A 14,872-nucleotide genomic window follows, 5' to 3' on the forward strand; every position below is an offset into this window, starting at 1 on the left:
ACAGACTCTCCCAATCAACTTCTGAAAGTTCCTGTCTAATACTATCAAAATTGGCCTTTCCCCAATTTAGATTTTTAACTTTTGGGCCAGACCTTTCATTCTCCAGAGCTATCTTAAAACTAATGGAATTATGATCACTGGTCGCAAAGTGATCCCTCACTAACACTTCTGTCACCTGCCCTTCCTTATTTCCCAAGAGGAGGTCAAGTTTTGCCCCCTCTCCAGTCGGGCCATCCACATACTGAATGAGAAATTCCTCCTGAACACACTCAACAAATTTCTCCCCATCCATCACCATCCCTGGGTATGTCCTGTCCCACCGGCAGGACAGACCCACCAGAGGTGGCGGTATAGTGACATACAGTCAGGAGGGAGTGGCCCTGGGAGTCCTCAACATTGACTCTGGACCCCATGAAATCTCATGGCATCAGGTCAAACATGGGCAAGGAAACCTCCTGCTGATTACCACCTACCGTCCTCCCTCAGCTGATGAATCAGTCCTCCTCCATGTTGAACACCACTTGGAGGAAGCACTGAGGGTAGCAAGGGTACAAAATGTACTCTGGGTGGGGGACTTCAATGTCCATCACCAAGAGTGGCTCGGTAGCACCACTACTGACCGAGCTGGCCGAGTCCTGAAGGAAATAGCTGCTAGACTGGGCCTGCGGCAGGTGGTGAGCGAACCAACATGAGGGAAAAACTTACTTGACCTCGTCCTCACCAATCTACCTGTCGCAAATGCATCTGTCCATGACAGTATTGGTAGGAGTGACCACCGCACAGTCCTCGTGGAGATGAAATCCCGTCTTTGCACTGAGGACACCATCCAACGTGTTGTGTGGCACTACCACCGTGCTAAATGGGATAGATTCAGAACAGATCTAGCAGCTCAAAACTGGGCATCCATGAGGCGCTGTGGGCCATCAGCAGCAGCAGAATTGTATTCCAGCACAATCTGTAACCTCATGGCCCGGCATATTCCTCACTCTACCATTACCAACAAGCCAGGGGATCAACCCTGGTTCAATGAGGAGTGTAGAAGAGCATGCCAGGAGCAGCACCAGGCGTACCTAAAAATGAGGTGCCAACCTGGTGAAACTACAACTCAGGACTACATGCATGCTAAACAACGGAAGCAACATGCTATAGACAGAGCTAAGCGATTCCACAACCAACGGATCAGATCAAAGCTCTGCAGTCCTGCCACATCCAGTCGTGAATGGTGGTGGACAATTAAACAACTAACGGGAGGAGGAGGCTCTGCAAACATCCCCATTCTCAATGATGGCGGAGTCCAGCACGTGAGTGCAAAAGACAAGGCTGAAGCGTTTGCAACCATCTGCAGCCAGAAGTGCCGAGTGGATAATCCATCTCAGCCTCCTCCCGATATCCCCACCATCACGGAAGCCAGTCTTCGGCCAATTCGATTCACTCCACGTGATATCAAGAAACGGCTGAGTGCACTGGATACAGCAAAGGCTATGGGCCCCGACAACATCCCAGCTGTAGTGCTGAAGACTTGTGCTCCAGAACTAGCTGCGCCTCTAGCCAAGCTGTTCCAGTACAGCTACAAGACTGGCATCCACCCGACAATGTGGAAAATTGCCCAGTTATGTCCTGTCCACAAAAAGCAGGACAAATCCAATCCGGCCAATTACCGCCCCATCAGTCTACTCTCAATCATCAGCAAAATGATGGAAGGTGTCGTCGACAGTGCAATCAAGCGGCACTTACTCACCAATAACCTGCTCACCGATGCTCAGTTTGGGTTCCGCCAGGACCACTCGGCTCCAGACCTCATTACAGCCTTGGTCCAAACATGGACAAAAGAGCTGAATTCCAGAGGTGAAGTGAGAGTGACTGCCCTTGACATCAAGGCAGCATTTGACCGAGTCTGGCACCAAGGAGCCCTAGTAAAATTGAAGTCAATGGGAATCAGGGGGAAAACTCTTCAGTGGCTGGAGTCATACCTAGCACAAAGGAAGATGGTAGTGGTTGTTGGAGGCCAAGCATCTCAGCCCCAGGACATTGCTGCAGGAGTTCCTCAGGGCAGTGTCCTAGGCCCAACCATCTTCAGCTGCTTCATCAATGACCTTCCCTCCATCATAAGGTCAGAAATGGGGATGTTCGCTGATGACTGCACAGTGTTCAGTTCCATTCGCAACCCCTGAGATAATGAAGCAGTCCGAGCCCGCATGCAGCAAGACCTGGACAACATCCAGGCTTGGGCTGATAAGTGGCAAGTAACATTCGCGCCAGATAAGTGCCAGGCAATGACCATCTCCAACAAGAGAGAGTCTAACCACCTCCCCTTGACATTCAACGGCATTACCATCGCCGAATCCCCCACCATCAACATCCTGGGGGTCACCATTGACCAGAAACTTAACTGGACCAGCCATATAAATACTGTGGCTACGAGAGCAGGTCAGAGGCTGGGTATTCTGCAGCGAGTGACTCACCTCCTGACTCCCCAAAGCCTTTCCACCATCTGCAAGGCACAAGTCAGGAGTGTGATGGAATACTCTCCACTTGCCTGGATGAGTGCAGCTCCAACAACACTCAAGAAGCTCGACACCATCCAAGATAAAGCAGCCCGCTTGATTGGCACCCCATCCACCACCCTAAACATTCACTCCCTTCACCACCGGCGCACTGTGGCTGCAGTGTGCACCATCCACAGGATGCACTGCAGCAACTCGCCAAGGCTTCTTCGACAGCACCTCCCAAACCCGCGACCTCTGCCTCCTAGAAGGACAAGGGCAGCAGGCGCATGGGAACAACACCACCTGCACGTTCCCCTCCAAGTCACACACCATCCCGACTTGGAAATATATCGCCGTTCCTTCATTGTCGCTGGGTCAAAATCCTGGAACTCCCTTCCTAACAGTACTGTGGGAGAACCGTCACCACACGGACTGCAGCGGTTCAAGAAGGCGGCTCACCACCACCTTCTCAAGGGCAATTAGGGATGGGCAATAAATGCCGGCCTTGCCAGCGACGCCCACATCCCGTGAACGAATAAAAAAAAAGCCCCTAATGCTATGGCTGTCCCAGTCAATGTTGGGAAAGTTAAAGTCCCCTACTATTACCACCCTATTTTTCTTGCAGCTGTCTGTAATCTCCTTACATATTTGCTCCTCAATTTCCCTTTGACTATTTGGGGGTCTGTCGTACAATCCTATCAAAGTGATCTCTCCCTTCTTATTTTTCAGTTCTACCCATATCGACTCAGTGGGCGAACCCTCGGATATATCCCCTCTCACTACTGCCGTGATGTTCTCCCTAATCAAGAACGCAACTCCCCCTCCTCTCTTACCTCCTGTTCTATCTTTCCTATAGCATCTGTACCCTGGAACATTGAGCTGCCAGTCCTGCTCCTCCCTTAGCCATGTTTCAGTAATAGCTTTAACATCCCTGTCCCATGTACCCATCCATGCCCTGAGTTCCTCTGCCTTGCCCATCAGACTTCTTGCATTGAAATAAATGCAGTTTAATCTAGACTTCCCTTGGTCTTTGCCCTGCTTTCTCAGACCATCTGTCCGGTCATGTTTTGTACACTCTCCCTTACTGCCTTTTGTTTCTGTCACCACTTTACTTCCCACTGACTTCCTGCATCGGTTCCCATCCCCCTGCCACATTAGTTTAAACCCTCCCCAACAGCACTAGCAAACACTCCCCCTCGGACAATGGTTCCAGTCCTGCCCAGATGCAGACCGTCCAATTTGTACTGGTCCCACCTCCCCCAGAACCGGTTCCAATGGCCCAGGAATTTGAATCCCTCCCTCTTGCACCATCTCTCAAGCCACGTATTCATCCTAGCTATCCTGTCATTCCTACTCTGACTAGCCCGTCGCACTGGTAGCAATCCTGAGATTAGTAATTTTGAGGTCCTACTTTTTAATTTAACTCCTAACTCACTAAATTCAGCTTGTAGGACCTCATCCCATTTTTTACCTATATCGTTGGTACCTATATGCACCACGACAACTGGCTGTTCACCCTCCCCCTCCAGAATGTCCTGCAGCCGCTCCGAGACATTCCTGACCCTTGCACCAGGGAGGCAACATACCATCCTGGAGTCTCGTGTGCGTCCACAGAAATGCCTGTCTATTCCCCTTACAATCGAGTCCCCTATCACTATAGCTCTGCCACTCTTTTTCCTGCCCTCCTGTGTAGCAGAGCCAGCCACGGTGCCATGAACCTGGCCGCTGTCACCTTCCCCTGGTGAGCCATCTCCCCCAACAGTATCCAAAACGGTATACCTGTTTTGGAGGGAGATGACCGCAGGGGACCCCTGCACTCCCTCAGTAATTTTTATCTGTGGTGTGACCAACTCACTGAACGTGCTATCCAGTCGCAACAACACTCAAGAAACTCCACACCATCTAGGACCAAGCAGTTCACTTGATCTCTCCCATTGGTCACACATCAAGCAATTGAGAAAATGTGGGCAGTGCACCCATGAATTCCCAATGTGCAGAGCCAGTGGACAAGATTCGTCACAGTCAGCACAAACTTTCTCTCTCAATATTAGTATGCAAAATGCTATACGAGTTCATTAATGACTTCAATTAAGAAAAAATTGGTTCTTTACTTTTCACTCCTGGTCATTAATCCACTTCAAGGAGGAAGAATCCCCAGAACAGTACTAAACGGTTAAATAGTCAGTTACCATTTTAAAAAAATCAATACTATAACTATAAAAGTCAGGGCAGATGAAAGCAATACCATAAATTTAATCATATATTCTCAAAGTGTTGTAACCCCAGAACGTGCTGCTGCATGTCTTTGAGGGTGGAGAGAAAAAAAGACTGCGAGATTCTTAAGTGTGATCATTTTTAAAGCAAGCAGGAAAAACCATCCAAAATCCTGCTGTTACTTTTCCTAAAGTCTGTTTGCTACCCAATTTTTCCCCACAGATTGCTCAACAGCTAGCACGATGTCCAACTTTGCCAACACTAACTCCACAGCAGTGAGGCCAATTGTAGCACCCTAACCTCCAAATTAGAGAATGGCTAACTCAACATTGAACAAGCCTGGGACATTTTTGGTCAGCTACTCACCACGTAAATGTGCTAAACCAGTGGATGAGCCCTACTTTGCCAATTTTAATTAATTAAGGTGCTGCCATGTTAGCTATGTTTTACTACATTTATTAATTATTGCTTTGAACCCTATATAAATACCTGGGCAGTTAATATATAGATGCAATAGGTATGTAATCAACAGAACTACATAACTTAAAGCAGTCGTCACTTGTATAATTATAGGTCCAGCATTTGATAAATATCATATCCCCTCCTGGAGGTGACTGACAAGGACATACAGTTCCATGTGACAGGGGCCCAATAGTAACTTACATAAGTAGTAATAATTTATGTGTAAACCTAGTCAGTAAGTGCTGACAAATACATTGCTTTTTTAAAACATTATTTAAAAGTAACTATCACATTGCAAAATAAAGGTCAAAGAATATAGCATCATGACTCAACTACTATATCAAATTGCTGTTTTGAAAACATTTCTCTGTCTTGCTAATTGGATGGAAATTTCATCAGTTAGTTGCACATGGCATGGCAGCCAAACTGTGCTTGGTCAAGACAAAGCACATGGAAACTTACAATTGTCATTGTATGTTGTATGGAATGAAGCACAGGCAGAATCAACAATATGCGCTGATGAAATGGAGAATACTTGACTAAGCAGTTGTAGGGAAAGTATATCCCAGATGCTTTTGCAGGTATGAAAGAAACCCTGCTAAAGTTGTTCAGAAGTTCAGAAAAGGCAGCAATAATGGACTATTTTTAGCAATTCAGGCAGGCTTCTTTCTGAAAAATCAAAATTGAATTTCTACTGTTTGAACTTAAGAGTGTGATCCTCACTGAGGTAGCAGGTTTAACACTTAAGAATGGCAATTTTCCATTGTCAACTTTCCATTTGCTCTTGCTTCAATAGGATGACCTAGAAGTAATTTTGCAAATTAAAGCATTTGCAATAAATTACTTATGATCAAGACCAATGACATGATTTTCACAGAAAAGGGGACTGAATCCTGGAATCCAATCCCCAAAATACTAGTAAAAATCCAGGAATCACATCTTACTTCAGTCACCATAAGTCAGTGGGCCTACATACACGGTTTATATTACATGCAGTTAGATAAAACATTCAATATTTCAGAATGAAAAATATACCATGTTTCTAACATGCTCAAACTATCATTTTAATATTTCAGTGCTAATAGTAATGGCTTCAGTGCAAATAAAATGTTTTTCTAATGTGATTGCAACAATATTTTTGAAGTTTGGAAGTAGTTTTCGCAAGGCACGACACCCCTAAGAACTTATTTCTAATTAAAGTAAACCATTTAGGTACGGTCCTTATGCTTTAAAACTACCATGTTGATACTCCTTAATTACAATTCTTGAATTGATATATCTGAAAATTCAGATCCACCTGCATCACAATCACAGAATCACCTTTTCGAAAAGTGGCATAATTAATTTGGGTAGATTTCATTATAGCATGTACTGCCAGTCAACAGTATTGCAACCACAGCCAGTATAAAATACAGGCGTTCTACTGAAAGCAATTAAAACCATCTGTCAAATCTATCACTAAAGCCACATCCTGAGGTAAACGGAGTATTTCTCAACAAACCAGTTAACAAATTGGATACAGGCGAGGATGGCTTTCGGCCCATCCTGGTTCATCCACCCAGAAAGTCCTTTTATTATCTCATATCCCTCAGATAACAGAAAAAGTTACTCAAAACAAAAACAGAAAATGTTTTACTATCTTATATTTATCTGTAAGTCCCCTCCCAATCACTTTCATGACTGAGAAGACCAATATTTCAAGTCTTTCCTCATAAATTAGTCTTTTGTCCTGGCGAACAGAGACCGAAGCTCCAGCTCTGAATTCTGGGTTGACATTCAGCGGGACACTCTCGTCCTGTGGGTGTGGATGCCCGCACCCCCCTCCCCAATTGAATGGGTTGAGGGAGCCATATAGGACTAACCACCCTATCAGTTGGTATGAAGATGGTTACAGCCATGGAAGGAGCGTTCATGTTGAGGCCTGTCAGACTGTTAATCAGCCTGCGAATCCTTCCACTGCTTCACATAATTTTCCAAGGGAATGATGTGGAGATACAAAACAATAATCAGTCCTTTGACGTTCGGGATCTGCATCATGGCTCTCCTCCAGGGCCTGAATGTCTCCCTTGATCCTCAATGGCCAAAAATGAACAGTACTCAACATGCAGTCTGACCGAAATGCTGCACAGTTTTAGCATTATATTAAACACATATGTGCTCTGATTTGTACCGTATTCGCTATATAGTTCAACATTTTATTTGCTTTATTGATTGCTGCTCCACGGTGTCTTGGCATGTAAAGTAGTGTCTACTAATGCTGTAGATCTTTTTCAGCTATTTGAACACCATTTTATGATGTACGTATGTTGCTCATTTCCTTTTTTTAAAACACCTATCTATATCGATTTATTTTAAAACAAGCAGCCATCAGAGGCCTGGCTCAAAAAAGGGCAGGATTGGGTACTAAATATTCCTCGATACAAGGTGTTCAGGGAAGACAGGCAAGGAAAAAAAACCTCTACCACCTAGAAGGACAAGGGCAGCAGGCACATGGGAACGACACCACCTGCACGTTCCCCTCCAAGTCACACACCATCCCGACTTGGAAATATATCGCTGTTCCTTCATCGTCGCTGGGTCAAACTCCTGGAACTCCCTACCTAACAGCATTGTGGGAGAACCTTCACCACACGGACTGCAGCGGTTCAAGAAGGCGGCTTACCACCACCTTCTCGAGGGCAATTAGGGATGGGCAATAAATGCTGGCCTTGCCACGATGCCCACATCCCATGAACGAATAAAAAAAAAGGTTGGCAGTATTGATTAAAGAGAATATTGCACTGCTAGAGAGAGAGGATGTCTCTGAAGGGTCAAGGACAGAATCTATTTGGTTAGAGTTAAGAAACAATAGAGGTGCCATTACACTACTGGGTGTATTCTATAGGCCACCAATTAGTGGGAAGGAAATAGAGGAGCGAATTTGCAGGGAAATTACAGAGATGCAAGAACAGTAGTGTAGTGATAATGGAGGACTTTAACTATCCTAATATAGACTGGGATAGTAATAATGTAAATGGCAAAGAGGGAGAGTAATTTCTGAAATGTGTTCAGGAGAACTTTCTTGATCAGTATGTTTCCAGTCCAACAAGGAAGGCGGCGTTACTGGATCTGGTTCTGAGGAATGAGATCGGTCAAGTGGAGCAAGTGTTAGTAGGGAACAGTGATCATAGTATCATAAGGTTTACATTAGTTATAGAAAAGGACAAGGAGCAATTTAGAGTATAAATACTTAATTGGAGAAGGGCCAATTTCAGTGGGTTAAGAACAGATCTGGCCCGGGTAAATTGGAATCAAAGAATGGCAGGCAAAACTGTAATTGAACAATGAGCGCCCTTTGAAGAGATGGTTCAGGTACAGTCTAGGTACATTCCCACGAGGGGAAAAGGTATGGCAACCAAAGCCAGAGCACCCGGGATGACGAAAGAGATAGGGAGCAAGATGAAGCAGAAAAAGACATGACAGATGTCAGGTTGATAATACAAGTGAAAAGCAATCTGAATATAGAAAGTACAGAGAAGTAAAAAAGGAAATAAGAGGGGCAAAGAGAGAATATGAGAATAGACTGGCAGCCAATATAAAAGGGAATCCAAATTTTATATGCCTATAGAAGTAGTAAATGGGTAGTAAAAGGAGGGGTGGAGCCGATTAGGGACCAAAAAGGAGATCTACACTTGGAGGCAGAGGGCATGGTTGAGGTACTTAATCAGTACTTTGCATCTGTCTTTACCAAGGAAGAAGATGCTGCCAAAGTCACAGTAAAAGAGGAGGTAGTTGAGATACTGGATGGACTAAAAATTGATAAAGAGGTACTAGAAAGGCTTGCTGTACTTAAAATAGATAAGTCACCTCGGTGGTGGGGAAGCTTTTAGAAACAATAATCCGGGACAAAATTAATAGTCACTTGGACAAGTGTGGATTAATAAGGGAAAGCCAGCACGGATTTGTTAAAGGCAAATCGTGCTTAGCTAACTTGACTGAGTTTTTTGACGAGGTAACAGAGAGGGTTGATGAAGGCAACGCAGTTGATGTGTATATGGACTTCCAAAAGGCGTTTGATAAAGTGCCACGTAATAGGCCTGTCAGCAAAATTGAAGCCCATGAAATAAAAGGGGCAGTGGTAGCAAGGATACAAAATTGGCTAAGTGACAGGTAACAGAGAGCAGTGGTGAACAGGTGTTTTTCAGACTAACAGAAGTTATACAATGGTGTTCCCCAGGGGTCAGTACTAGGACCACTGCTTTTTTTGATAAATGTCAATGACTTGGACTTGGGTGTACAGGGCACAATTTCAAAATTTGACATAAAACTTGGAAATGTAGTAAATAGTGAGGACGATAGTAATAGACTTCAAGACGACAGACAGGCTGGTGGAATGGGCGGACACATGGCAGATGAAATTTAACAGAGAAGTGTGAAGTGATACATTTTGGCAGGGAGAACAAAGAGAGGCAATATAAACTAAATGGTACAATTCTAAAGAGGGTGCAGGAACAGAGAGACCTGGGGTACATGTGAACAAATCTTTGAATGTGGCAGGACAGGTTGAGAAAGTGGTTAAAAAAGCATACGGGATCCTGGACTTTAGAAATAGAGGCATAGAGTACAAAAGCAAGGTAGTTATGTTGATCCTTTATAAAACACTGGTTCAGCCACAATTGGAATACTGTCCAATTCTGGCCACCGCCTTTTAGGAAGGACGTGAAGGCCTGAGAGAGAGTGCAGAAAAGATTTACTAGAATGGTTCCAGGGATGAGGGACTTCAGTTGTGTGGATACACTGGAGAAGCTGAGGTTGAGAAGGTTGAGAGGAGATTTGATAGAAGTGTTCAAAATCATGAAGGGTTTAGATAGAGTAAATAAAGAGAAACTGTTCCCGTTGGCAGAAGGGTCAAGAACCAGTGGACACAGATTTAAGGTGATTAGCAAAAGAACCAAAGGCCACATGAGGAAAAACATTTTTACGCAGTGAGTAGTTATGATCTGGAATGCACTGCCTGAATGGTGGTGGAAGCAGATTCAATCGTGGCTTTCAAAAAGAAATTGGATAAATACTTGGAGGGAAAAAATTTGCAGGGCCACGGGGAAAGAGCGAGGGAATGGGACTAACTGGATTGCTCTTACAAAGAGCCGGCACGGGCTCCATGGGATGAACAGCCTCCTTCTGTGCTGTAACCATTCTATGATTCTAGCAGTAGTCGATAATGTTTATAATTGTTCAGACTTTGAAATATGATCAGTCTCATGTGGCATAAAATGTTTTATAAATTCAACATAAATTAGAACACCTCAGTGGCACAGTATTGCATTTTCCAGCAGAAAGTATTATAAAGAAATTGAAAAAGTAACAAATTGTCAGTCCATCTCTTGTCAAATCACAAAGAGACAGCCATTACTACCTCTTCCCAGTCTAAACCCAAAAAGAACACTAGAACTTGAAATCTCTCAATCCTGAACAAGCACCTCAATGACCCCCATCTTACTCCAGTCAGGATTTATGGGCCGGATTTTCCTCTGAAAATAATGGCGAGGCTAACAAGGCTCACCGTTATTTCTGTGCATCTGGTACAGCAACATCCAGTGACCGCACATGCATAGTCAAACTGAAAATCTGGTAGCTGCTACACTAGATGCCCTGCTCCTCCGTAAACTCCGCGCGAACATCTCCCCGGCTGACTCACTGTTCAAATGAATGGAACGGCATAAAGTTGCTGTACTGCCCTGATGGATACGAGTTAATCTCACCAAAAAAAGGTACGATAAGTTATTTAACTCTAAGCAGATTTTTAACAACGTGGTAAATCTTAATGTCTGCCAAACAATCTCTCTGGCACTGAAAATTAACTTTTACAAGTGTGGAGTCTTATTCCTTCAGATTTTAATTGTTATTGGACATTTAAAGAAAATTTTTTACATTTTTTTTTACTTTTTCTTTTTGTCTCTTAATTCAATATTTCTGACAAAAGGTCATCGACTTGAAACGTGAAAACTGTTTCTTTCTCCACAGATGCTGCCTGACTTGCTGAGTATTTCCAGCATTTTGTTTTTATTTCTTACCCTCTCTTTATTTCGCTTTCTGTACCTGATCTGACATTGAATTCACTGTTCTAATTTATACTTCCTAGTTCTGACACTTCGCTGCTCATCAGATGCTTTAGTCTGATTGGTTATGGGGATAGACAGTTGCTTGCCCTGTTCACACAGGTCTCAGTTGCACTGTACAGGGCGCCGTTTTGGATTCAGCGCCCCATGAGAGGAACTTGACGTGAAAAAAAACAAGAAAAGTTTACAGGTAATTGCAAGTCTAACGAGTGGCGGGTTCTGTTCGTTCACCGCCCAGAGGAAAATCCCGGCCATTATCTCCATTCTCTCTGTATCTTTCCAAAGCTGATCAGGCTCAGTGGCCCACTGTCACCAGGTCTTTCTGGTTGAAATTACTACATAGCTTTATTACTACTAGGTCTTCACCACAGGCTCAGATATCCTGGAAGTTTCAGAAATTATTTGTCCCTATTCCAATAAGCACAATTCGCAATTGCACAATTTTAAACAGCATCAAGAGCAACTAGCTGCAAGAGTGGAGAATCCATATATCTTTATTAATAATTTAATATCTGCGATTGCTATACTGTAACTTTTGCAGATTGTAAAGTTCACAGCATCTGTTGGTTCATAACAGCACAATACCACAAGCCACATGACACCACAAACTGTTCAGGTCCTAATATTGACCCATGCTCACCATGTGACACCATGGATCAATGAGGCACCACAATTAATTGGACAGTAAACCCTAGGCTTTAAAACTTTAAAGCTTTTTTAAAAAAATTACCTTGTACTCAAGATTGGGCAGTACCACATCTTCAGGTAACTAAAAGCATACTGTTATTTCCAAAGTGAAGAAAAGTGACGACCACTTTGCTGTCGCTACCATATTCACTTTGTGCTATCTAAATATATGCATATCATGATGTATAAACAAATTACTACCTGTCAGCACTTGGCAGTGAAGTTAAACTCTTGCAAATTTCCAACAATGTAAATTAGCAAATAGATTAAAGGTTACAGTTCAAAGTAATACTAGAGATAGGGCTCTCCTCCTTAGAGTAGTTAAACAAAGACCAAAAAGGTGCATATAGTTTTACAATCATTGCAACACAAGGCAAATAGTGCTAAGGAACTGCAGTAACAATCTCAATACAAACGCTGGTTCATTATTTGCACTGTATCTATTTTTCATCTTTTGTATTTAAACAAACTAGTTTAGATCGTATAAATTCAGATCCATTAGGTGCCTTATGAAAATTATCAAATAGAACCACTTCTTGGCAATTCATTTTAATGAAAATCGACACAGGACACAAATACAAATGTGCATCCTATTCACAACCAAAGAAGGCTCAGAGTGCACAACAAATTTAATCTAATGCTTTTCAGACTATTGTTAAAAGCATCCTTATTAGTCTGCACATACTTAATTTTTAACCCTATGCCTATTTAAAAAAATATTTTAAAGCATTCTTTAAAAAAAATTAAAAACATTAACTTGAACCCAAGAGCTTTCACGATCGGGCAGTGCCACATATTCAAGTGACTAAAAGCATAGTTATTTCCGAAGTGAAGAAGAGACTACCATTTTGCTAGCCCTACTATTTTAATCATCGACCAGATGGTCTTAATTTATAAATTACTATTTTAGAAATGTTGGCTGTTGAAATCTACACACAGTAGTTATGGAATAAAAAACGTGGAATTATGTTCTTTCTGACCGTTTGCCCATCTATGTTAAATCAAACAAAAGAGAGGCGGCAGCGGTCAGTCAATGGGCAAATAGCTTCAAGCAACTGATAAGCAGGAAACTCAAACTACAACACTGATAATAACGGTACCTCTTAAACTGGAATTGATGTTCGTGTTCTCGTTCGGCTTTTGTCACGTTTCTGCACTAAAACCGTCGGAAGAAGCTGCCTGGACCCTGCTGGTACCGACTGTAAAATATTCACAATCTATCACCAGCTGCGAACGGCGGACTTTTAATACAAATCAGTTTTAACTGGAGTGTTTTGAAGGAGAAGTTTTTGTTCTCTCCCGTCTAACACGGTCCTGCGGACAAGGACAAGCGCCGAGGGCCGGAGTCAGACAAAAGGTTCCCGAGTGCCCGATCACTCCGCACAAACACACCGCGCTCCCTTCGACACTTACCCAAAACACTATGTTGAAGCCGAACAAAACATATTTAACGCAACAGCTAACTTCAGGTCCTTTGAAATGTTTCCCGGACATGGTGAGCCGGGGAGCGAGGAGCCGGTCGTAAAACAGCGAATCCAAGAGACCGGCGACCGCCTTACTGAGGCTCGACGCCAAACATGAGAAGTGAGGGACCGAGGCCCGCCCGCCGCATCAAGACACCGAATGGACAAACATCGGGCTCCTGTCAGGTTACAGGGGGTGAGCGAGTCGGATCCGGCTCACAGCTCCATCCCGTTAGCGCCTGCTCGCCGATCCATCACCCTCAATCAGCGCCGCCGCCATCGACCTCATCAACATTGCGCCTGCGCCTTCCAGCGTCTGCACGCACGCGGAGCGCGCCGAGGAGGGGCTCGGCCGGCAGGGGGCGCGCGGAGTGGGGGGGGGAGGGGCTCGGCCGGCAGGGGGCGCGCGGAGGAGGGTGGGAGGGCTCGGCCGGCAGGGGGCGCGCGGAGGAGGGGGGGGGCTCGGCAGGCAGGGGGCGCGTGGAGGAGGGTGGGAGGGCTCGGCCAGCAGGGGGCGCGCGGAGGAGGGGGGGCTCGTCCGGCAGGGGGCGCGCGGAGGAGGGGGGGGGCTCGGCCAGTAGGGGGTGCGTGGAGGAGGGGGGGCTCGTCCCGCAGGGAGTTGTAAGGACATATCCTGAAATTACCTCATTGCCCCTATCCCTCTTTATTATATAAGAACTTGCATTTATATAGCGCCTTTCAGGCCAGAGAATATCTCAAAGCGCATCACAGCTAATGAGTTACTTTTAAAGAGTAGTCACTATTGTTGCATATCCAGGCGCTTTTAATTTCTACAGCCTGGAAGAGACTCTTCCCTGTCTATAAGGAGTGTGAGAGACTGCAACCCCTATTCTTATATTTAAGGGGGCTCTTGAACTTTTGGCTCCATTTCAGACCTACATTCCTAATCTTCTGCCACCCTGTAGATTGGAGGGTGGTGGCGGGTAAGTCGAAGGACCTTCTCAGAGATCTGCTTTTGTGTGCCACTAAAAAGGGTACGGTAGCATAGTGGTTATGTTACTGGACTAATAATCCAGAGGCCTGGACTAATAATCTGGATTTATGAAGTTCAAATCCTGCCATGGCAGCTGGTAAATTTAATTAACTAAATAAAATCTGGAATAAAAAGAACTAGTATCAGTAATGGTTCACCGTGAACCAACCGGATTGTCGTAAAAACCCATCTGCTCCATTAATGTTCTTTAGAGAAGGAAACCTGCCATCCTTACCCGGTCTGGCCTTTATGTGACTCCAGACCCACAGCAATGTGGTCGATTCTTAATTGCCCTCTGAAATTGCCTAGCAAGCCATTCAGTTGCACAATCTCGCAACAGAAAGTCACAATAAGAATAAAACCAGACGGACCACCCTGCATCCGATACGACAAAGGCAAACTAAGCCCAGTCGACCCTACAAAGTCCTCCTCGCTAACATCTGGAGACTTGTGCCAAAATTGGGAGAG

General features: G+C 44.4%; 1 protein-coding gene across 2 annotated transcripts in view; it reads right to left on the reverse strand.

Moving 5' to 3' along the window:
- Positions 1-13,698, reverse strand: part of LOC137332474 (tetraspanin-17) — a 52,441-nt gene extending 38,743 nt beyond the window's left edge. For both annotated transcript variants that reach the window (XM_067996349.1, XM_067996348.1), the window contains exon 1: positions 13,361-13,698. In XM_067996349.1, coding sequence (XP_067852450.1) covers positions 13,361-13,441 — 81 coding nt within the window. In that variant the 5' untranslated portion in view covers positions 13,442-13,698. The remainder of the gene's footprint in view (positions 1-13,360) is intronic.
- Between the last annotated feature and the right edge of the window lie 1,174 nt (positions 13,699-14,872).

Source organism: Heptranchias perlo, chromosome 14, assembly GCF_035084215.1.
Source record: "Heptranchias perlo isolate sHepPer1 chromosome 14, sHepPer1.hap1, whole genome shotgun sequence".
In the NCBI taxonomy this organism is placed as follows: domain Eukaryota; kingdom Metazoa; phylum Chordata; class Chondrichthyes; order Hexanchiformes; family Hexanchidae; genus Heptranchias; species Heptranchias perlo.